We start from the raw sequence: 23,373 nt of genomic DNA, 5'->3' as shown, positions 1-23,373 counted from the left end.
AATTGAACCTTTTTTTTTTTTGTGTCATTACCGGCGACAAAACACGGGTGTTTTAGTACAATCCTGAGATGAAGCGCCAAAGTTCCGAATGGCACACCTCGGAGTCCCCTCTCCCCAAGAAGGCAAGAATGAGCAAGTTGAAACTGAAAACAATGGTAATTGCCTTTTTTGACGCCAAGGGTGGGGTTCACAAAGACTTTGTACCCCAAGGGCAGACGGTCAACGCTGCCTGCTATGTGAATGTGCTCGAGAGATTGAGAAAAATTTTCCTCCGAGCGCGAAAGGATATTGTTGATACCTGGCAGTTGCACCATGACAATGCTCCCAGCCACACTTTTCTGCATGTACGGGAGTTCCTGGCCAAGCACAACTTGGTGACACTGCCCCAGCCCCCTTATAGCCCTTACCTGGCTTCAGTGGACTTGTTTTTCTTCCCGAGAAATCAAGAGCGCCCTGAAAGGGGGTCTTTTTTGGGGCCATCGAAGCCATCCAAAACGGCGTGACAAAGGCTCTAAAAGAGGTTCCCATCTACGCCTTCCAGGATGCGTACAGTGCATGGCAGAGTTGCTGGCAAAAATGTGCAGATGCCAGAGGAGGCTACTTCAAAGAATTCTGAATTTTGTAATGATATCTTGAATAAACGTTTTTCTACGGATAAAATTACATTACTTTCCGGACACACCCTGTATGTTGCTTTAATAGACAAACTAAAGTTTAGAGAAATAATAAAACACACAAACCGACTGTTTGCGCGTTTTTTGTTTGTCTTCACACCGCAGCAAGAGAGATGTACTGCCGTTTTGTCTGCTTGTTCCTGCATCGTGCAGTCACACGCGCAGACACTGAAACTATCTCATTTTCTACCGTATTCCAGCACACGATTGTGCTCTATGATCCGGTTGTGTCTGCCTCAGTGTTTGTGTAGCACTGACTTATACTGTTAGTAAGGTGCCCTCGTGCACAACGTGCAAAATCGTGCACTGCGCGAAATGAGACAATCACAGCAGCTCGCATGCTACACCACCACCAGAAGTGCGCCACACTGCAAAAAAGCAAGGAGCAAGAAAAAAAAATTAAGGCAGGGCCCATGACATATGTGTCACGGGATTTTCAAGCTCAGGAATGGGAGAACACAGGAAGGAAGGCTAGACGGGCCAAGTGGAGAGAAGGTCTATGTTTGTGGAGAAGCTGGCCTCCTGAAATCATGGGTTCACACCACTGAACTATTTTAACCTTGGCTATTAATTAGCCAATTTGAAGATATTTTGCGACAGAGCGCTCTCTAGAGGAAACGTAACACCTTCCAGTGTATAACCGAAATTTGCTATGTGGCTTAGTGAGAAGTCCTTTAAAGAAACCCAGTTAGTCAAAATTAATCTGGAGTCCTCCACTAGCATGGCTCATAATCATCTTGTGGTTTTGGCATGTGAAACCCCAGAATTTATTTAGTTAAATTCAAAGTGTTGTGTTCAACATGTGGCAAATTTATTATTTAATATACAGCTAAAAAAAAAGAAATTTTGGACTGATATTTTAGAATCTCCTCCTACCATTGTGTGCATTATGCATTTAGCTTCATGCCGTAACAAAAAGCATGGTTCTGGGCGCCCTGATGGCTGACAGATTGCTCCCAAGAGATTGCAAGGAGCCTAATATTTGTGTTTTGAGAAAATGCAGACCGGAACAAAAAAATAACATTTTCAATTAATACAGCAAGAAATATAGAGATGTTTGCATTGCTAAATGGTTAGTAGCCACCGTAGATATATTCAGTCTGCTTACAGCTACCCAAATACCATTTTCAATAAATCAAATTTTTTTTTTGCAGTTGTTTGGTCCCGAAGACCCTAGTCCTTCCCTTAAACAGCTGGCCCCCCATGCTATCAGCTGCTCCCAGAAACCCGTTAAATTTAGCAGGCAAGAAACAGTGTGGGAGGCCCCATTAGCCGGCTGAACTACAATCCTCCAGCTGCAACTACTTTTGCACTGCAGCCTATCATAGTTGTACAAATCAATAATACTACAGAGTGCACAAGAGAGGGTTTCATGCATGAGGAATGTTGCTTATATTTGAGTGCAGCGAAACCTTTCTCTATAACTGGGTATAGGTAGCAAATGCATTCGTTTATCAGCCAAGTCAGTTGCATACGACATGTGACTGAAGTTTCCGGAGATTAACTGGCACACCACTGTCACAATCCAGATGGGAGCATACATATTCTTCATGGAGGGACAGAACTTGAATTTTGGTTCTTTTGTAACACTGCTTTTGTACTATAGATATGGCACTTTTTTTAACAAATAAAGTATGACTGTGTCTATTCTAAAATTTGTTGGATGGTAAGGTGGGTGAATTAGGTGTGAAGAGCTTTAGCTGCATGTCATCTAAATAGGTTTTAGTAAATTCACAATGATTGTCTTGCACAGCCATTCTTGGGAGTGATGTCCCCTGCACCCTGCAAGCACTTTGTCTGGACAGTGGGTTGGTGAGCAAGGGACTGTTGCCAATGACCTCAGTGTCCCATCGGCCAATCACTTCTGATGCCCCTTGCAAGCATGGGCACCCATGCATTTGAAAATGCTGCTGTTGCCACAACAAATTTTTCTCTGACCATTTTGATTAGATCACTGTTCACCTGAGTTTCTGTCACTCTTATTTGAATGCACTTGGTTATTTAACAGAAAACGGGTGCGAAAGCTGGACAGCACGCATTAAAGGTCAATGACACATGCACAGTCTTTGTCTTCCACCTTTCTTTTGCATTATTCCATTTTTGAGACCTTTGCTGCTATTTCAGGATAACAACTAGCCTTATTAAGACTATTTTTCACTCATTTGCAGTGCTTAGCTAACAGGACATATAAAATCATTTAGGTTGAGAAGACATGGAAATCCATTTTGACGAGCGTTTAACTTTAAAATGATACTCTGGCTATTAGAAACAGGCTGAGAAATCACTTCATACGAGAGGTGCTGTTTGATCTACCTAGCCTAATATGGCTAAAGGAGCAGGGCAGTGAGGTGTTATCCAATGTACAAGTGACAAAAACGTTATTGCTTGTTTTTTTGAAAAGGAGAGGTGTGCAAATAGTAACTTTTGCAACCAAATCAAATACAAATTGAATAGTGTAAGAAGCGAATCAAATATAGAATATTTCTCTAATTTTTTTCATAAGTACCCATTTATTGAACTTATAAATATCGATGTTCACATTCTAATATTCATAACATCAGCAAGTTTTTGTCACCAGAATTAATATTACCTGCAATGCTCTTGAGTCGAGCATGTTCACTGGTATGGCTACTAAGTGAATAGACTTTCACTGAAGGGGGGTTGAGAGTGGGGGGTAATGTCCATGTCAATACCCTTTGAATTAACACGTTGCTTTGCGTGTCAGCCATCTTCAAATAAACTCTTTTTTTTTTAATATTGGTGTTTCAGATGTGCATGGCTTCGACTTTTCATTGCTCGAGTACAAGTTTCCTGGCACTGCAGAAAAGTATGAGACTTGCCGCTTGTTTGACTTGAGGAAGTCCCTGCAGCAGTCGGTGAGTGCGCCTCTCTACTGCATTCACCAGCAACGCTCTTAGAGTTGTAATTTCCCCATCTTGACAGTCAAGATTAAGTTCTCAGTGACCATATAGTCACAAAGGAGCACGAAAGATGAAAATTAAGTTTGTTAATGTTAAGTTTAATCTAAAAACTTATTTAACAAACTAATGCAATGTTCATTTAATTGCTGGTTAAAAAATTATGGTCTGGTTCACTGAGTGTTGCAAACTATACCCGGCAGGTATAACTTTTTTTTTTCCATTTATGCATTTCGGTGCCTTAAGCCTCATAATGTTTATAGAGTGATGTTGACAATAACATGTAACTTTAACGGTTTGTCTAGTTGCATCATAGTCTTCTACTGACTGAATGCATGATCTGCTGTGTCTCCCCACGTGTGCATGAATGCACAGAGCTGTGCATTTGCATGCACAGCTCTGAAGACACTGCATATTCAATATTTGTAACATCTTTTGGCTTCTGCTTTGAGTGTTGGAAGAGTCCATCAAAGTGAAGCCATGGGACCAGTGATACATGCTGTAAGGATGAATAAGTTAATGTAGAAAAATAATCTTGACACAAAGGTAATGCGCACTTACCTGTGCATTGCATGGTTTGCTTGGCAGTAGTGGTGATCCGTTAGCAAGATAACTTTTGGAGGCATATCACACAAAAGAGAGAGTCACGAGTTGCATGAGTGATACGTCTGTTTTCCTGTTTGACAACGAGATTCAGGTGTTAAAAACTTCACTGTATTTCTCTAGACCATATTTATGTATGCATGCACATTTGTTGATTCTCCCTGCTCTGCTGTAAGAATAAATACAGTTGAAGTTCAGTGCTCGAACTTTCATTTCCTACTTTTCTCCCTAAGTCTTTATTTTCCTGCTAGTGCAACTATGTATTCATTAATATTGAATTGGTTTCACTATTTAGCCATCAGCAATTCATTTTTTATTTTCTGTTGCCTGTTACTATAAATTAAAATTTTTTTTTTTTTTTAAGCTGCAGATAGGCACGCAGTCTGCACAGCTTGACATTTCTTGGAAGTTGCGTCAAGCATGCTTTTCTTGTTGTGCATACGACGCTTCATTTCTGGCATTGCAAAAAAGAAAATTGTAGAGGTGTCAGTGGCAAAGTGTTATATTCGAACAGCATCAGTGAAAGAGAGGCTTTTTCTCACAACCGTCCACACTAAGTTAAAGCTCTGAGCACAATTCGCTGGAGCTTTCCATGTCTAATTGTTTGCTTGAGCATAAGAAATGTACAAAAAGACCACGCATCTGGCACTGAAAAATGTGGCTGGCATTTCTGCAGTCACTTAACTCCACACTGCTATCTTTTAAGACCCAGCAGAGCCAGACATTGGCAGTGTTTTCACAGACTGCATCCACAAAAAAGTTTTCTGGCAAATTGGTGCCATCTTGTAGAGCAGCATTTACACCAAAATGAATAAACAACTGCCACTTGTCTGTAGACGTCGTCGTCAGTAGACAAAAAGAAATTCATGGACGAGTGAGACTCATGATTTGCATACTCTACTGGATGAAGCAGCCGGACGAGTAAGACTCATCCTTGGCACAGAAAGTGTTAATGAGGCGGCTTCACTGCCATGGCTCCCAAGAAGGTTATTCGAAACATACTAGCTTACTTACTTACTTACGTTATTCTGTCATTAAATGAAGCTCAGTTGGCCTACACTATACCATGCTGTCACCCAATATATAGATGAAGATTTCCAGTGCTTTTTTTTGATCTTCAAGACATATATTTTGCTTGTGTGAGCAAATACGCATATGCTAGTTTTATCTTGCAAGTTGTGTGGGTTACGCTTTTCAGGTGTTTTAATAAGACAGCCTGGTTTGACACCTGGGCAACCAGGCTGCCTACTCTGCACTAAATTTATTTTGATTTCTTAGGCATCTTGTGCCATTGATCATCTTCATGCTAGTCGCAATCAAATGCAACATGACCTTTCACGTGCAGTCATTTGTCACAAAAATATAGTGTACTAGAATCTTCTTCAAGTGGTGCGACTGCACTTTTCTGCCTGATATGTTTTGTTTTTGCCAGTAGCTGAGGTACTGCAATCGCTAACTATCAAACGTGCATATCGGGTGCTGGAGTGTGTGTCTGATGTCTGGCCAGAATGATGCTCCAGACCGGCCATGGGTAGAGGTACGGTTTGCTAGACGTGTTCATTAGCTAGCAATGACAACGGTGCCGCTACAAGCAGCACTTTGCGCGACACGTGTGATAAGGTGACGCCGCGCGGGTCGGCGCCCTGCCCATATGTTCTAGTTCATTCTAGTTCACTGTAACAAGGGTATTGTTTTTGTACTACAGGAAAGGTCTGTATTTTTGTTACCTTATAGCAGGAATACCTGTTGTGGCTCGCTGTTGACACAGTTACCTGATGAACAGGTTCATGACAGTAATGGTTTTTTGTTTTGCCCATCTCAGCAGTTAAGTTGAACATGATCACACAGCGATGCACTAAAGGAGCATTCATTCATTCATTAACAAAACTTTATTAGTGTCCTGAAGCTTGGTATTTTCAGACTGAGGCGGGCCGTGTCCACGTTGGCACCGCCAGGCCGAGCCTTATGGCGTCATCGTGGATCCTCTGGACAGCTCGTAGTTGATCTTGATATGAAGAGCTTGATATCACCTTGTGCCAGTAAAGCCATTTTTCTTCGGGGTCGGCGAGGAGCAGTGAATAAATTTTTGCAAATTGGTTTTTCTTTTTAGGCTAGTGTCTTCTATGACTGTTATTTCAAGATCAGAGGAGATTATCTCAACAAGTACTTTTTCGTAACATCACGGGGATTACCGACAAATCGTGTGGCAAAGTTTTTTGTCACACTGTCGACATCACCTGTGAACCCTGGTGAGCATTTTACGAAAGCACCTTTTCAGATGTTTACAGCAGTGCCCGGACATAACAAATTCGGAGGGAAACTTTATGATTGGTTCATGTATCGATGGTCTAATGTATGCATGAAAACATTGTCGACAATTTCTGAATAAATTCACTGATCTGATTATTTCTCCAGATAGTTTACTTGCCATATTGTGCAATTCGCTGCATGTTCATGACCATGAGATAGTGGGACCACACTTGGTCAGTGCAATCAAAATTCTACGGCGCATATTGGTTAAACACACTGCCTCGAGATGTGGTCGTCAGCGCTGTAATTGCATCTATATCTTCTGGTATTGTGGCATACCTGTGCGCTAGTATATACAGGCCATGCTAAAATTTTGTACTTATTAAAGGTACCTGGATTCTACTAGATGTATATCAGTAGCCTTGAGTTTGCATACTCGATCCACAAGTTTGAAAACTATATCTTTTGAGTCTCTTGCATCAAGGTTACAGCACTTGTGTTCGTAGTGGGTCAAAGCAGGGAACACAATGGCATGTGCGCCTGTTCAGTTCTTTCTTTCAGCAATAAGGGGCCAGCTCAAGTGCGAGATCTGCTGATAGCGTAATACCTTAGTTATGCTAGTAGCCCGCTTGCAATGTTTCTTTTTTTCCACATGATCTGTTGCCGGCTGAGAGGTGAAGTTGGAAGATGAATTCTGTAATATGTATCGTGCAAATCTGTGTTGTTTCTTTGCCTTCCCTCCTTTTTCTATCCTTCACCATTTTCTCTGTATGCTGTTTGTCTCTTACTACTCCTCTCATCTTTATTTCTTTTTCTTTGCTTGTTTCTTTCTTTCTTTCTTTCTTCGGCTTCCTGCATCCCTGAAATCTCGGTAGAAGGTGCTGTTGGCCTGGACTTTTCATTGTGAGTGTGTGTCTTCTGTCCTTCGCTTTGCGTTGTCTTCAGCTTCATCCCAATTATGCCAAAAGCTTAACCCTATGATAGCATTGCATGAAAAATAATAGTATGTGGTTTGCGATGTCTATTTCGGGGTGAAAACACAAAAGGGCTGTAAATTCTGCTTATGTAGTGTAAAGGTTAATTAAAATTTAGGCTAAATAATTATTCCTGGGGTTACCATCTAATTAAAAAGCATGCCATTGTGAGCAACTCCAGATTAATTTTGACCTTCCTTATATCATCATCATCATCAGCCTGGTTACGCCCACTGCAGGGCAAAGGCCTCTCCCATACTTCTCCAACAACCCCGGTCATGTACTAATTGTGGCCATGCCGTCCCTGCAAACTTCTTAATCTCATCCGCCCACCTGACTTTCTGCCGCCCCCTGCTACGCTTCCCTTCCCTTGGGATCCAGTCCGTAACCCTTAATGACCATCGGTTATCTTTCCTCCTCATTACATGTCCTGCCCATGCCCATTTCTTTTTCTTGATTTCAACTAAGATGTCATTAACTCGCGTTTGTTCCCTCACCCAATCTGCTCTTTTCTTATCCCTTAACGTTACACCTATCATTCTTCTTTCCATAGCTCGTTGTGTCGTCCTCAATTTGAGTAGAACCCTTTTCGTAAGCCTCCAGGTTTCTGCCCCGTAGGTGAGTACTGGTAAGACACAGCTATTATATACTTTTCTCTTGAGGGATAACGGCAACCTGCTGTTCATGATTTGGGAATGGCTGCCAAACGCACTCCAGCCCATTCTTATTCTTCTGATTATTTCCGTCTCATGATCCGGATCCGCCGTCACTACCTGCCCTAAGTAGATGTATTCCCTTACGACTTCCAGTGCCTCGCTGCCTATTGTAAATTGCTGTTCTCTCCCGAGACTGTTAAGCATTACTTTAGTTTTCTGCATATTAATTTTTAGACCCACTCTTCTGCTTTGCCTCTCCAGGTCAGTGAGCATGCATTGCAATTGGTCCCCTGAGTTACTAAGCAAGGCAATATCATCAGCGAATCGCAAGTTACTAAGGTATTCTCCATTAACTTTTATCCCCAATTCTTCCCAATCCAGGTCTCCGAATACCTCCTGTAAACACGCTGTGAATAGCATTGGAGATATCGTATCTCCCTGCCTGACGCCTTTCTTTATAGGGATTTTGTTGCTTTCTTTTTGGAGGACTACGGTGGCTGTGGAGCCGCTATAGATATCTTCCAGTATTTTTACATATGGCTCATCTACACCCTGATTCCGTAATGCATCCATGACTGCTGAGGTTTCGACTGAATCAAACGCTTTCTCGTAATCAATGAAAGCTATATACAGTGGTTGCTTATATTCTGCACATTTCTCTATATGCTTCATTCCTTATATGCTTCAGGAAAAAGCAGTGTAGAATGCCAATGTGTTTCGTGTAGTCAACTGTGGTCGACCAAGGTATGTGTGAGGCTGGAGCCAACATTTCAGCAAAGGGACATGTGTTGATGACAAGTAGTCGCCATTTTTGAAACATCAGCTACAGCCTTGGACATCCCTTGCACGATTGCTTGATCACTTCAGATCAAGATCTTCCTTTGAACCTCTGTCATGTATCTCATGGTTACTATGGAAAACAAATATCTCATTCCTAAAATCTTGGGATTCTTACTGAGCGAACTTTAGAGCTGATTTGGTACTGACTGACTTTGCAATTCCGGAGTTGCAACATTAGGCCCAAAAGTAATTAATGGAAAATGTAATTAGTCAATTTGAGGGAATAAATAGTTACTCAGTGCTTACTACGCAATATCTGATTTTTGCCTGCCATTTAAAAATCTCTGTTTGCTGTTGCTCATCGTAGTTCTCTCTCTCTTACTCTCTCTTTTTCTTTGCAGTATTCTAGGTGATTCACAATAATATCAAACATTCTACTGTAGTGGATATTGAGTGCCATATTATGTTAAGTCCTGCAAGGAAAAATGGCAGCACTGACCATTAGACCAAAATTAAGAATTAGTAACTAGTAAACACCTCTGGAGGATATTCTCTTCAAAAATAAGCAAAACTTGGTTTATCGGAGTGCCTTTTATGCATCACTCCGCAGAAAATTTGAAAACTGCGCTTCTGCTCATTGACAACTTCGTCAGAACCATCAAAAACTAAAGCTATCTGCAACAACTTCAAGTGGCTATCAAAGCGTACAGTGAATGCACCTTACCACTGTGATTAAGAAAACAACTGATGCTAATGAGTTTGATGAGAGAGAGTCTAAGCATAGTTGGTAGGTATATCAGTTACACATGTGCAACACTTATTTTTCCAAGGTGTTGATTGTCACTTGACTTCTGTATGTCAGGAGGAGAGACTGTATGCAATTGGGAGAGCACAGTAATGGTCCTGGAACCAGCATTGCTCAAGAAGTCTGTGATTGCTCAATTTGGCCTCGCTGATGTGAAGTACAACATTACCAGGTAAGCATGATATCTTTAAGAGCAATGCTTGCTCAGGCTTCACTGAACATCACTAAGATATTGATATGCAAGCAGGGAACATGCTGTCAGCATGATTTTAAATGCAAATTGGCCAGTAACCACCAATATAAATGGGACCATTGGTGTGCATTCCAGTATTCTACACTATTCACAATGTCATCATGACACAATGCTTATTAATCTGAGACTCAAAGTGCAGGAACACAGAATTAGGAAATAGGTCTCATGGAAATCCAAAACCTACGCCACCTCATTTATTTCTACAGGAGTCGTGTAGTTATTCATGTTCCAGTGCTATGACATACCAATTAGTTTGCCATTGCCCTGCTGTCTCTGAACTTATTGTATAGCTTGTTTGGCATCAATCTAGTTGTCACCGTTTCTTGTTGTAGCTGCAAGGACTGAATCTTTGTAGTGTGCTATAAACCGAACAAATGTTTGTGGTGGCCATTTTGATAGCCAGTGGTTTTGAAGATTCCACATAATGCTGTATGTATTGCTGTATGTATGTAATGCTGGCGTGCTGGTGTACAAGTTCTCTTTCCTCTGTTCTTGGCACTAAACAGATACAACATCAGTCTCTGGAATCAGGATTCTGTGACTGGTGATTCTGTGGCTCAGGAGCAGGTCATTGAGGTCAAGCCTGGAGACATGGCAATGGGCACTGTGTCCTTTACGAGAGTGGCCGCAGGCACATACTACCTGCGTGTACGTCCCGAGCACCCTCAGTGGGTTGACCATTCGTGCGTTTTCACCATGACAGACATTTTTACAGTCCCAGAAGGTTTGTATTTTACTAAGCCTCATGTCTTTGGTGCGTTGTGCTTAAAACTTCCTGCATTTACCATGTTTTTAGACTTATCGTGTTCTTACTGTGGTCTGTGTATTTACTGCCGGCCTTCAAGGCTGCATACAGTAGGAGCATGTATGCAAAAACGCCCTCAACGGGATTATCCTGCAGGCCTCCAGTGCAGGATTGTACACAGTGTATATAGACCAGATTTTCGATAGCCTCGTAAGGCGAGTGTCAGCTGTGCCGCTACCCTTGACACCACATGCTGCCTTCTGGGGAGGGCTGCGGGTTCTGCGGGAGGCAGGTGAAAGTGGCGGCACCTGCAGAGCTTGTTCGGACATTTTAGTGTTTTTAGATGTGTTCTTACCACATCTCCTGCGGTGGATGTACAAAGGTTATTCAACCGGACGGCGCTGTGCTCTCGTTGTGGCTGCATTAAAGACTAGCGAAAGAGGAAGCTGCTCATGCAAGAGCCCTGTGATCAACGTCCACGGATACATAAGAAGCTTTGCGTTTGTGTGGAGGGTATTTTCTGCATGAAGTTCTTGTTGCACCTGAGAAACAACACCTTAAGATAACAGTTCTAAATAAAAAAGACTTCATGCCGAGCAAGCTTGTTCGGGTGTATATTCATTTTGTTGTCATAAAATATGCAATAGTGTGCCTTCTTGGCAATCTTTCTTTCCCCGCTATGCTTGCCTGCGATAAAAGCATAACAGTACCATTTATGGCCTTACGGCATCATTACTTTGGGTCTGCTCGGTTCTCCTTCCTGATGAAAGGCCCACAAAGGTCAACCCCTATCGAAAACTGTGTTTTGGATATGAAAGAAAGATAAGCAGAAAGTGTTCGGGTGCATGCGTCGACTTTATAACTTGCATAGCAATTTTTCCGTTACGGCAAATGAACAAAACTGCACGGCACTTGACGGTTTTCGTGTCCTGTGTTTCTCACGCACTTGAATGAGCTTCATTCGAGTACTCGTGGCTGTGAAAAGAGAGAGCAGTTGGTGCATGTGTCGGTGCCTTACTCGATTTTTTTCTTTCTGTCATACAATGCGTGGGTGCTTGAACTACTATAACTGTGCTGCTTCTGATGCTCACAATCAGCTACACGAGAACCATGTTCACTCGTTCGTAATGAAGCTGGTGCCCCCTTCAGTGATGTACTTGGATATGTAACTTATTGTGTGTTCTCTATTGACTACGAAGGAGAAAATAATAAAGTGCCTGTAACTAGCTGCACACGTGATATCAAATATAATGCTTCTATCTCGTGCACTCTGCACTGGCCCACTAAATGGTTATGTTGCTCAGTGTGTTCTTTGTTAGTGTGAAATGCTGCTCATACTTGCTTCCTGTTGAAGTCTTTTGCAAACACGTATAAACTAGAACTTTCCCTGCCACTGCGTTGAGCATGCAAAACGTAGAAAAAAAGCTTTATTGTAGTCATATCAATCGTTGTATGCTAAGAGCATACGACAATCAAGATGACAAACTAGGATAAAAATGCAGCACAATGTATGGCCTTAGCGTATGGCACGAATGTGAGACTCGTCTTTAATAAGAGTGAAAGAAAACATAACATACTAGATATCATCCAGTATCTTTCATGAAGTGCCTTAATCCCCAGAAAATATGGGTATAGTTACGCAGATCTTGCAGAAAGCAGCTTGGCCTACTGCACGACGTTACAACTGCAGTGAAGCAGACAAAACCACCGCTCCGTTCAAGCAGACGGTGCTGCAGGGTGCCCTCGCTAAATTATCTCCGTGGTATACTTCTGTCATCTGAAATGTGATCGCATTAAAGAAGACACACTTACTGGCTTTCAGAGATGACAAGATGCCTGCAGCACTTTAGGAATCAGCCATCGCAGCTGAATGACAATCGCAAATGCGCTCTCGCTACGCCATTCCCGCGGTCCCCTCACCACCACCATCATCATAACAAAAACATAGCGGCCGCCTACAAGTGCTGAAAATACTGGCCTACATAGTGTCTTGTTATTGTGTGTTGTTAAGTTTGACATGTTAAGTGTCTTGTATTTGTGTTTTCTTGTGCATAGCCAACATGCCCATTTAAATTCTTCAAAGTACAAAATAAAAAGCCATATTACCTGCAATTGCAGTTGAGAATAACTTCTTCTTGAGTGAGTTGGTGTTTACTTAACATGATGCTTTTTTAGTGCAAAAAAGAAATTTGAAAGAAAAATAAAACAGTGAAAGGCGAAAGGAAAGGAAAGTAGAGCGCTATACTTACAACTGTTTATTCCAACCGTTTTTCCACTAAAAAAGCATCATGTTATGCAGTTGCGGGCCACAGTGTTCAAACCATTATTCAAGCAACCTGGTGTGATTGTTGGCGAAAAGCAACCTTTTGGAAACAAGACATGTTACTTGCCACTGCTTTCAACACTATTCGCTGTTGAAGCTCAATGTGGGTTCACAGCAATACAGGACAGCACCACTGTGAAGCCATACCTGAAGGTAAAATTTGATTTGGGATTGAAGCTGCTAATAACACCAGCCCATTGTATCAGGTTGTATGTTCATTGTAAAGCCTGTGGCAGCTCCTTGAATTGTGGCATTCAGCAGTTTATTTGGAGTGCCCAAAGCTTTGATATTATGGACAAACTGGGAAGAGATGATCAACTAGGAGAAATAGGGAGGAGGAGAAGGGAGGAAGGGGAAGGTAAATAAAATGTGGAATTAGATCACACATCTTTTTCTACAATGTAGTGTGTCTGCTACTACTTAAATATCGACTGAATGAGTGTCACTATTCGATCCAGTAGCCACTGACATTTATGTTCTTGTTTTATTTTGTTCTAGATGCTAGATTGAAGCTTGCCCTTTCCATTTCTCTGATCTGTGCACTGGGCCTTCTTGTTGCCTTAGTAACAGCATCAATCATCTACTTCTACATTAAAAGTGAGTCATTGTGAGTTCTTGGTCCTTGTAGTCTTTTCCTTTTTATTTGCTCTTGTCGTCATGTGGCCAGAAAGAATGAACAGGCAGCTTATACCTGCCTCACACGTGTCATCTTGAAAGTTTGCAACTCTTGTATTCTGCTGACTCAATATCAGTGTACTGTTGCATTTGTGCATCTTCAACAGCTGTCAGTCAGTAGAGTCTAAACTTCACTGAGGAGTGCAGAACTCTTTCAGAATCTTGAAAGTTTTTTAAGTTGTAGGAATGCCTGCAGTATGTTTGCAAAAAGTGTAAAGAAAGCAAAATCAATAAGCTACTATAAAATACAATAGAACTTTGTTCCTACGTTTTCGAAAAAGCCACGAGAAAAAAACGTACTAACAGGGAAAACATACAATCCGAAGTTACTAAAAAATATTGACAGACTCGACTATTGTTGACATCGATGTAAGGGGAAGCGTCGCGCGGGTCGTTGCGCTACAAGACGCTGAATGCGCATCGAGCTGGTGGTGCTCCAGCAGTGGCCGGAGATGCGTTTTATTGTTTTACTATTGTGTGGTGTTTTAAGAGGGCGAAGGGAAACTGAAACGAAATTGATCTGGTGTAGGCCAGATGCCACTGAAGCGAATCATGATGCCCATATCGCGCCACCTGTGGCAAGAAACGGTGGCACATTTCGCCTATTAAAAGTGTGCGTGCACTTCCAACAGCACCAAGTGCTGTAAAACAGATAAGCAAAGATGCTTACTTATCATAATAGGGGATGATAGCTGTGAATGCTGCGTGCGACAACCCCGGAGCAGATTTGCTGTTACTGAAATGAAAAATTGAGTGTGCGCCGGCGTTTTCACGTGAGATGGGTGGGCGAGTATTGCGGTGAAGCTGCAGCGACGGGAAGCTATACACTGTTCTCGATCATGCGTGCCTTGCACATTTTCTTGTTTATGTCGCATCTAGCGGCCAGAAAGTGTATCATACGATTGCTGTTTGGTGATATACTGTACGTTCCTGCCGAAAAATCATGTTTTCTGGGAATGTACGAACGGATAAAATTGAGTGCAACTCTATTGGGTCATTTTCTGTGTTCTTGATTGTGAACGTTAGTGCTGGGAAAATGTACGTAGCAAGAATGTGTCAATGACATTCTACTTGGTCCAGGACTCGAACCCGGGACGACCACCTTTCCGGGGCAGCCACTTTAACATCTGTAAAATCAGACATCCACCCGTTCGTAGCAATTGCTACAAAAGAAACCCATACTGGTTCCTCGAAAGAAAAGCCTAATTTTTTCTTATTAATTACTTCTCTCCACCTTGTAGGTTTCCGCAGAACTATTACATCAAACTTTTGCCTTTGCTTCGAGTTGTTGACCAGTTCGACTTCGCCCTGCCATCTACTAGCCGCCTGGTTAGCTCAGATGGTAGAGTGGCAGCCCCGGAAAGGCGGCTGTCCCAGGTCCGAGTCCAGGACCAGGGTGAATTTTTCTTCAACTGTGAGGCTTTTCTTTCTCGGTTAACCCCCTTTTTTCTCGTTTATTACATAACGAGGGTCTCATATCCGGCAACATTGATGCCTTCAGGTAGCATGTGTTGGTTTATTGATCAGTTGCATTCACACAAAGGAGGTCACGTTCTCGTGACACCTGCGGCAGAAAGGATGTTCCACATCCACCGCCAAGATCTGCGAGTGGTGGCGCTGGATAACACTCCCAGGGTTCTACTAGGAAACATAAATACCCAAGAAAGTGGATGGGGAAACGGCGCCGCAATAGCTCAATTGGTAGAGCATCGCACGCGAAATACGAAGCTTGTGGGATCGTTCCCCACCTGCGGCAAGTTGTTTTTTCATCCACTTTCATTTCCATTAATTTATCGTTTCTTTATTTCATTTATTAAGCTCAAATAATTTCCCCTATGTTGTCCTTGGGTGTCAGTGTTTGTTGGCTTCTTATGATATGACTAAAAAAAATTGGGCCCCTCGGTTAACCCCCTTTCTTCTTGTTTATATATATAGCACATTTGCATATTACACAATTGGTAGTGCAAAACACGCATAATTAATGCTGAGGGTGTGGCTTTAGCTCCCACCGGCGCCAAGTCATATTTTCGTCCACTTTCACTTCCGTTTTCTTTATTATTTTCTGCATTTCATTTTCAACCACAGTTAATTTCCCCGGTGCTTTCCCTGGCTTCATTGCCTGTTGGCTTTATTCGGTCATGATTAAAAAAATAGAGCCCCTCCATTTCCCTTCTCTCATTCATTCATAGCAAGGCTCTCAGGATTTGGCAGCCTTGATGTCATTAGGTAGCATATGAGAGCCCTTTAGCCCCATGCCTGCTCTTTGACGTGCTCATGTTACGTGATGCCAGCAGACAAAAAAGGATGTTGCACATCCGCCCATCATGGCTGTGAGCGATGCTGGCTATTGCTTCTAGAGCTAGATCTAGTGAACATAAATACCCATGTTAGCGGACAGATTGATAGCCGTTGCTGTAGCACGCACAATTGGTAGTCTAACACATGCACGCGTAATGCTGATGTTGTGGGTTCAGCTTCCACCGGCGACAAGTTATCTTTTCATACACTTTCATTTATTGTATTCTACACTTAAATTTCAACCAAGTGGACAAGACCAGTGAAAAGAACTCTAAAAGCAAAATGACAATTATATAAACATTAAAACCATTATTCACAAGCAATAACTGTATTTTTTACATTCTAATTTTGTTTTGAAGGCTGGTCGCTTTTTGGCGACTGTTGCATATTTCAGTGGCTACCCTCTTTCCAGTGTAATGGTGGCACAATACTTTGGTGATCAATGCAGGTTAGGAACTGCAAAGAACATGAGATTGAAAGGCATTGAAATTGCTCACATGACACATGGTGTTTTGTGGGGGCAGAGTAAATGACATTGCAAATCTGAAGCTCATAATTTTGCTGCTGTTTATATAAAAAGCATAGTTCTTTACTACTTTTTTTTGCAGGCTTTTTTCATTGTTTACTTTTTGTCAGTATACAGGTTGTCTGTCAGGCTAAAATACCATAGTTTTCATTGAAGTCTGAGTGGATTACCAAGCCATTAGAGTGTGCGGCGTAAAAATAATGTGACCTCTGCGGGTGCCGAAGTGGCAGTACTCATTGTATATCTGTACAGAAAGACACCTGCAAACGAAGACCGAGTCGGAGTGTTTTTTTCTTGTTACAAAGGCCTAGTGCATGTATCTGGCACACATTCTATTGAAACTACGACATGCAAGTGCTTTGTTGAATTGCAGGAGGAAAACTTGAAAAGCTGCATTGCATCTTGAGTTTCGTTGCATCAAAACTTGTACAGATGTTCAACTGTATTTTCGTAAAGGTTTTACTTTCTCGTTATGTTGCCTTAATCGGCTATTGAATTCAATGAAAATGACATTGGAAGATGGAAAAGTTTAGATATTTGAAGCAGCTGCATAATATAGCAAATGCTTCTCATTGCCCATTAATTCTTTATTTAGTGGAAGTGCCTCCATGAGTTGCGCTACTTTCTTACAGCTAGTACTAGAGCTTGTTGCCCATATATTCATTACTTTTGATGAGTATTGGATGGGTTCTCTGCAATATGTGAAAAATGGTTGAATCTAACAGGTTTCAAGCTTTTTTAGGATGAGAAACGTTGATGTTTGGTGATCATCATTACAAAAATTAATTGAGGCATATGGGTGATAGTCTACCTATACTGTTGAGTTCCGTTAGTTCAATGCTGACGGGACTGATGAAATTGACAAAATTATCTGGCCAGTTGAATTAAATAAGATGCAGAAAAAAAACGACAAAACACCACTGATTCATTTGCTAGTACTTGCCCAATTCTAACATGCTCTGAAATCAAATGGGTGACCACTTTCTATTTTTTTAAAGTAGAAAACTAACATAAAAATCACATTACGCCTCCTAAACGAAGTAGAAATCTAATGGGCCCTCGAATTTTAACTGGAAAAATATGCATTGCAGAATGGCAGTGGGTTTTTTTAAGTCAGATTCGCTGCAATGCTCACATGTTGCAGTAGAGCATATAAATGCTGCGAAGGTTGTTTTGGTTTCACATCCAGTTGCACCGCAAAGGCAATTTTCTGCCCATTTTTTGTGGGGAAAAAAAAGAAAAGAAATACAAAGGCACACATTGGCTTGGGTAAATACCTTAATGAGACATTGAGAGCTACAGTTATTGCTAGAAAATATTTCTATGGCAAGACAAAAATAGCAATTTTTTACAAGAGATGACAAATGTTCAGTGCATTCACTGTCCCCTAAGCTTCGCTGAGACAGACTCTGTCACTAAAGGGGTGGCGATTGTGGTCACCATCGAGGTTAGGAGCATGTGTGCTGATTGGCCAAGTTTGAATTATCTAGCGAAGGCCAATTTTGAAATAATGAAGCTATGGGCCCATAGAAAGCCATGCATGCCAGCCAAAACCTTTGGTTGGCATGGAATTAACCGAAGTGAAATTAATGGAAGTTGTGGGCTCACTCTACATGAGCTCGCGCCATATCAGTAAATCGTCCATAAAGGGGACTTCACGACACAACACAATGGCGGGCGATGAGAGACCTGCCGCAGGTTCAAGCACTGGCCTGAAAGGCCTGGCTGTTTCTTGCCATACTTATGGAGCTCTCTTTCTCATGGGAACGCGAGACGTCCAGAACAGTTAATGCGTTTATTGCCTAGAACAGTACACCATAAAATACAACACTGCACTTAAGTGCGCGGAGCATACTCAGCGTCTGCTGCCCCCGATGGCAGAGGAAGGCAGGTGTAGCACCTCATTGAATAATTAATCATACACGTGGACTGAGATGTGTTTGCACACACTACCTAGCACTTTCTGCCACCAACTCTGGTCACCTAAAATTTGGACACGAAGAATGTGACGCACTGAGCACCTGCGACTACTGCAAGGGCAGAATGCAGAGCCACTCAGCAGGCCATACTGATGCAAGCTGGCAAAGCATATGATTGTCCCAAGACCGGAGCATTGAGGACACAAAGAAAAGGTCACTCGTGTACTTTGTCGCTTACCTCTCATAACCGGCGCTTGTCCTTTCCGCTGCGCGGCTCCCCGCGTGCCGCAACCATGCTCCCCAGTCAGGGCGTCTTCCCTACATCACGACCCACGACCCATTCGAAGGGCCACGTGGCATGATGCCTCGGGACCTTGCCATGCTGCTCGGGAAAATGGCATGGGGCCGAGGGACAGGCGTTTGAGGGGTTTCTTCACACTGGTGATTGAGCCTGGAGCCGGAGGGACAGAAACAACTGTGCCCAAAGGACCGAAGAAGCTCCCACCAAGTCTACTGTATAGGGATTGAAATGTTTGCAGTTAACCATTCATAAGCATTTAAAAGGTGATGGTAACTTTGTCATACAGCAGTATCAAGCTTTTTCATTGTAATAACGTGTTAAGGAGGCACCATCTGTGACTCCGGACAATGGACATGAGCTTTTCATGTTGAAGCTTGGAACTTACCAATGCTGAAATTTGACAGAGCGAGCTGTGCCAGCGCGAAGGTCAGCCACGGTGTTTCTGCTCTACTCATACGACTCGGCCACACACTTCGAGGCAGTGCAAGCTTTGTACCAGTTCCTGTCGAAAGTTCCTGGCCTGCGTGTGGTGTTCGATGTGACTGATGCCAATGACATGGGAGCCCCGCATCAATGGCTGCCTACATGGCTGCATCGTGCTGATCACATCCTCCTCGTCATATCAGCCGGTGTCTACGAAAAGGTGTGTACAATGAAAAATTCTCTAGTAGTGTGTTAGCATACACTTCGTGCATTTTAAAGTGACACTAAGCAGAAAAATGATTTAAGCTGTATTAGTAAAGTGCCCTTCTATAATATACGAAAAAAGCCACTCGCTGTGAGAAAAGGTATAGTAAGCTAGAAGAGACGTAAAAACGAGACAAATGGCAGCACCACCTCGAAGTTCCTGTACTGGCCTACTGTGACATCATGGTTTTTGACGGTGGCTGTTTACGCCCAATTTTTTATCAGGGACAGTCGAAGGCACTGCATTTTAAAGAACCAAAATTTGAAATTAGCAAGTTCACCTGTGAACACTGAGCTCCAGGCCTAGGTTGTGAGGGTATTTTCACAGTGTAGTAGCAGGGAAGAAGCAAACACTGGCATGCCACGAGTTAACTGTTTAAGGTCAAGACATATAAATACTTCGAAAAATTTTTAATTTTCTATCTAAATGAGCCAAGCACATGAAGACTAAGCATAATCAGCAAAAAGAAAAAAAATATTTTGTAGAAATTTTTTTCAGCAATAGGGGAAAAACCCCAGGCAGCAAACTGGGAAGTGGGCTTCGCCCTGAATTGCGTAAGGCTTCATCTGGAATTTGTAGAGGCAGCTCTCGTCATATGGGAACCATATCTGTGCATTTCATTCGCTTCACATCACGTGTGTTACACCACTGCAGTGGGAGACCTTGCATTGGTATACCTCCTCCGACCTTGCTTTCAAAAGGCAGCGAGTCACGTGCCAAACTTCTTTTTCTTCATCCGGTGTTTCTGCTCCAAACCAACAAATGATGCTTGCTGCCTGTCATTTAATGTTGGCCGACGACATTTAGCCAGAAAGTTCGTACTCAATACTGAAACTCGGCGAGAAAACAAATTTTTTTACTCTCATACATTGCCTGTAGCACTTGTCAATAAAGGATAAGAAGATCACTTATTATTGGGGAACTCGTGTCCAGAAAAACAAGCAACATTCAAAACACAACAATAGCAACGAGTACCGTCATTGATATTTGAAGTGATGGTCATGTCCATCTGCTATTATACTAGAAGTGTCACCATGCATTCCAGAGTGACTATTAGTTCTTAGAATTTGAACTTATGCAACACTATTCACGTTGTGTGCACAATCTAATGAGCAAAGACTCTTTCATTATAGAATCGGCGACAACGCTCAGGAAATTTTGGATGCAGTAGGCACATCTTGTGTTGAGTGATAACCTGATAACAGTAATGATCTGTTAAAATATGGTTATTGAAAAAAAATGGAGCAATGTATGGGTGAGAATATTTAGATACACAGAGAGACATGGCCCACAATCTGTTGTCCCTGACAGACAGTGCGTCAGCTAATTCTTTATCACTGAGCTCCATACAGATACAGCAAGCAAAATGAGATTATCCTCCTCATTCGTTGGATTCCAGATAGGATTTACTGGCGACTGTCAACCAAGGGAAGCAATGAATTTTGTTGATTGACTGACTGATAGATCCAGCAGCAACAGGTGGAGGAGCAACACGTATCATCACCCTCTGCAATCTCACTAACAGTGAGCAAATTGCTGCTATCCTGCAGCAGACTTGCTCCAAGTGGGGGTGCCACTGGCCTCTAGTTTTTGTAACATGCTACGCTTGGGAAACCTTCAGATGTGTGGAGGTGCTTGCAGTTGTTCCTTGTACAATCCCCTGGGCTGATTCCAGTGGTCAGGATAGTACTTGTTATGGAGGCACAGAGAATCCAAAAACACTGTCGTGAAACCTTATCAGGAGCTTTTAGTTGTAGTGCACATAGTCTGTACCAGGTGCTTCTTAGCTGAAATGTAGAATGAGTTGGGGATTGAACATATTCCTAGGGGTAAGCAGCGTAACCCGGACGAAGAACGAAAGGAAGCAGCGCTCGTATCATTTACTTCCTTTCGCCCTTCATCTGGGTTGCACTGCCCACCCCTAGGAGCAGTGACTTGAGCTCATAATATAACTGACTGTTTGCATCTGCGATTTTTTTGTTACAGGTAGAGAAGCATATGAGGCCTGCACATGAGCATCACCCTTGGGGTGACCTTGTCACGCCTGCTATCTATGACATTGTGCGACTCGCTGACCTCCAGCAAAAGCTGGTCAAGGTAAAAAACCTCCCAGCACTGTCATTGGCAATACTGCTGACTGCTTTTATTTGCAGTAAAATACAGCATGGCTAAAGCCTTTCTAACAATGAAAACCTGAGCGCAAGCTAAGGACTGTGCGATGAGCGATAACATAAACAATTATGGACATAAAATTAAAGAGGCACTGCAACACGTTTTGAAAATGGTAAGAAAACCTTTGTAATCTCTAGTCAGTGCTGCCATCAACATGCGAGCCTGCAACCTCACATAATAGATTGTTCTCTCCTGTGGCTTTCAAGGCCCCGTCTCTTTTGCCACCATCAGTGACATCATAGCCAGCATGACAGCTTGTAGATGCCCGCCATTGGGCCATTATTTGTCACTGTGAGTTACTCTCAAGTAAAAGCTTGCACACGCGAGAAGAGAGAGAGAAAAGTCTAATGGAACACAGAGAATCTCACTGGCTTGTGTAAAGTTGCCTACATCCTACTACTCGTGGGGGAGGGGATGAGGGATTGAAGTGTTCTATGAGAAAGAGAGGGCAAAAGAAAAGAAAAAGGTTTGGAAAAGATAGGCTTGGTATTTAAATGTGGAATTATGTTCTCTACGTTACATTGAAAATGAAGGCTGTGTGGAAAGTTTGGTCAATCTAATGTAGACTCTCTTTAAATAGAACCTCAAGGGACCAGGGAAATTGGTTCTGTTTATCAGGAGTTCCATTTACTGAGAGACAAAGCTGAATACAATTCCGTGAATACAAAACCAACCAACCATAAGGATGGTGTTCCATTTAACTCTTTCGTTACTGCGAGAAAGTGGTCGTTTTTTATAGGCCTCAGAAAAAAATTATTTACCGCTACAAATAACATCTCAGCACACATTGCAGCATAGCATATTATAAATAATGAAATGCTCTTTCTAAAAACATAGGTTGCCAGCAAAAAAATTTATTCGGTAAAATATAAAAATTCTAGAAAGCGCCATTTTTCCTGCCAGTTCATAAAAACAACAATAAAGAAATGTGGTGATATCTACAAGAACATTAATATCAAAGGAAATTCAGAATATACACTTCAATAATGTAACCCAGGAATAGTGTCTGAAAAAATAAATGCTCAGTACACTGCGGTTCTTCAGATACAAAAAAGAAACTAAGACCAGTTCATAGCTCATGCCACGAGGTAAAGCAGTTCCTGGATTTTGTAAAGCGTAGGTGCACTCCGCACTTTTCCCACAAATCGTTTGCTTTTTGTTGAACTTTGTAGTCCTCGTAACGCATTTTGCAGTTCCTCCTTTTCGGCACTTTCTGCTGGCTCGCAAAAGATCCTTCACATCATTTGGCACGATTGAGCCTTCGTTTGCAAGAATTTGACATCACCATCATTCACAAGTCCAGACACAAGCACACTGATGCTGATTGTCTCTCACGTGATCCCTTTGACAGTGGCACCACCGACGTTAAGGAGGATGATGCTTTTCTTTCTACTGTGTTAGCATCTGATAAGGCCCAGCAACAGTGTGACGGCGTGGTGATGGGCCTTCCCATTGACTATCTCAAAGAACGCCCATCCAGCCCTCCTCGAGATTTCGCACATTCACTATCCTTGTTCTGTTTTTGGAATGGAGTCCTTTATAAGAAGAACTTTGACCCTTACCAAACAGCTTACCTGCTCGTCACACCGACTGCACTTGTTGACAACATTTTACACGCTTGTCATGGTGAACTATCGTCCAGGCACCTGGGATTCACGCGCACACATCGGAAAGAATTCTTCGTGCTTACTACTGGCCACGGCTTGTAAAGAGTGTAAACCAATACGTTCACAGGTGTTGCAACTGGCAATGACTTAAGACTCTTCCTATGCACTGAGCGGGACTGTTACAACCCATAACCATTCCGCAAACA

At 42.3% G+C, this 23,373-nt stretch overlaps 1 protein-coding gene across 1 annotated transcript in view; it reads left to right on the top strand.

The window, feature by feature from the left end:
* LOC142582751 (uncharacterized) overlaps window positions 1-23,373 on the top strand; it is a 36,938-nt gene that overhangs the window by 7,260 nt on the left and 6,305 nt on the right. The window contains exons 4-10 of the mRNA XM_075692769.1: window positions 3,444-3,550; window positions 6,306-6,444; window positions 9,718-9,832; window positions 10,420-10,637; window positions 13,480-13,578; window positions 19,105-19,343; window positions 21,375-21,485. Coding sequence (XP_075548884.1) covers window positions 3,444-3,550; window positions 6,306-6,444; window positions 9,718-9,832; window positions 10,420-10,637; window positions 13,480-13,578; window positions 19,105-19,343; window positions 21,375-21,485 — 1,028 coding nt within the window. The remainder of the gene's footprint in view (window positions 1-3,443; window positions 3,551-6,305; window positions 6,445-9,717; window positions 9,833-10,419; window positions 10,638-13,479; window positions 13,579-19,104; window positions 19,344-21,374; window positions 21,486-23,373) is intronic.

The sequence above is a fragment of the Dermacentor variabilis genome, chromosome 5, assembly GCF_050947875.1.
Source record: "Dermacentor variabilis isolate Ectoservices chromosome 5, ASM5094787v1, whole genome shotgun sequence".
NCBI lineage: Eukaryota > Metazoa > Arthropoda > Arachnida > Ixodida > Ixodidae > Dermacentor > Dermacentor variabilis.
Note: the sequence above shows the minus strand (reverse complement) of the source record. Positions and strands in the feature narration are given on the sequence as shown.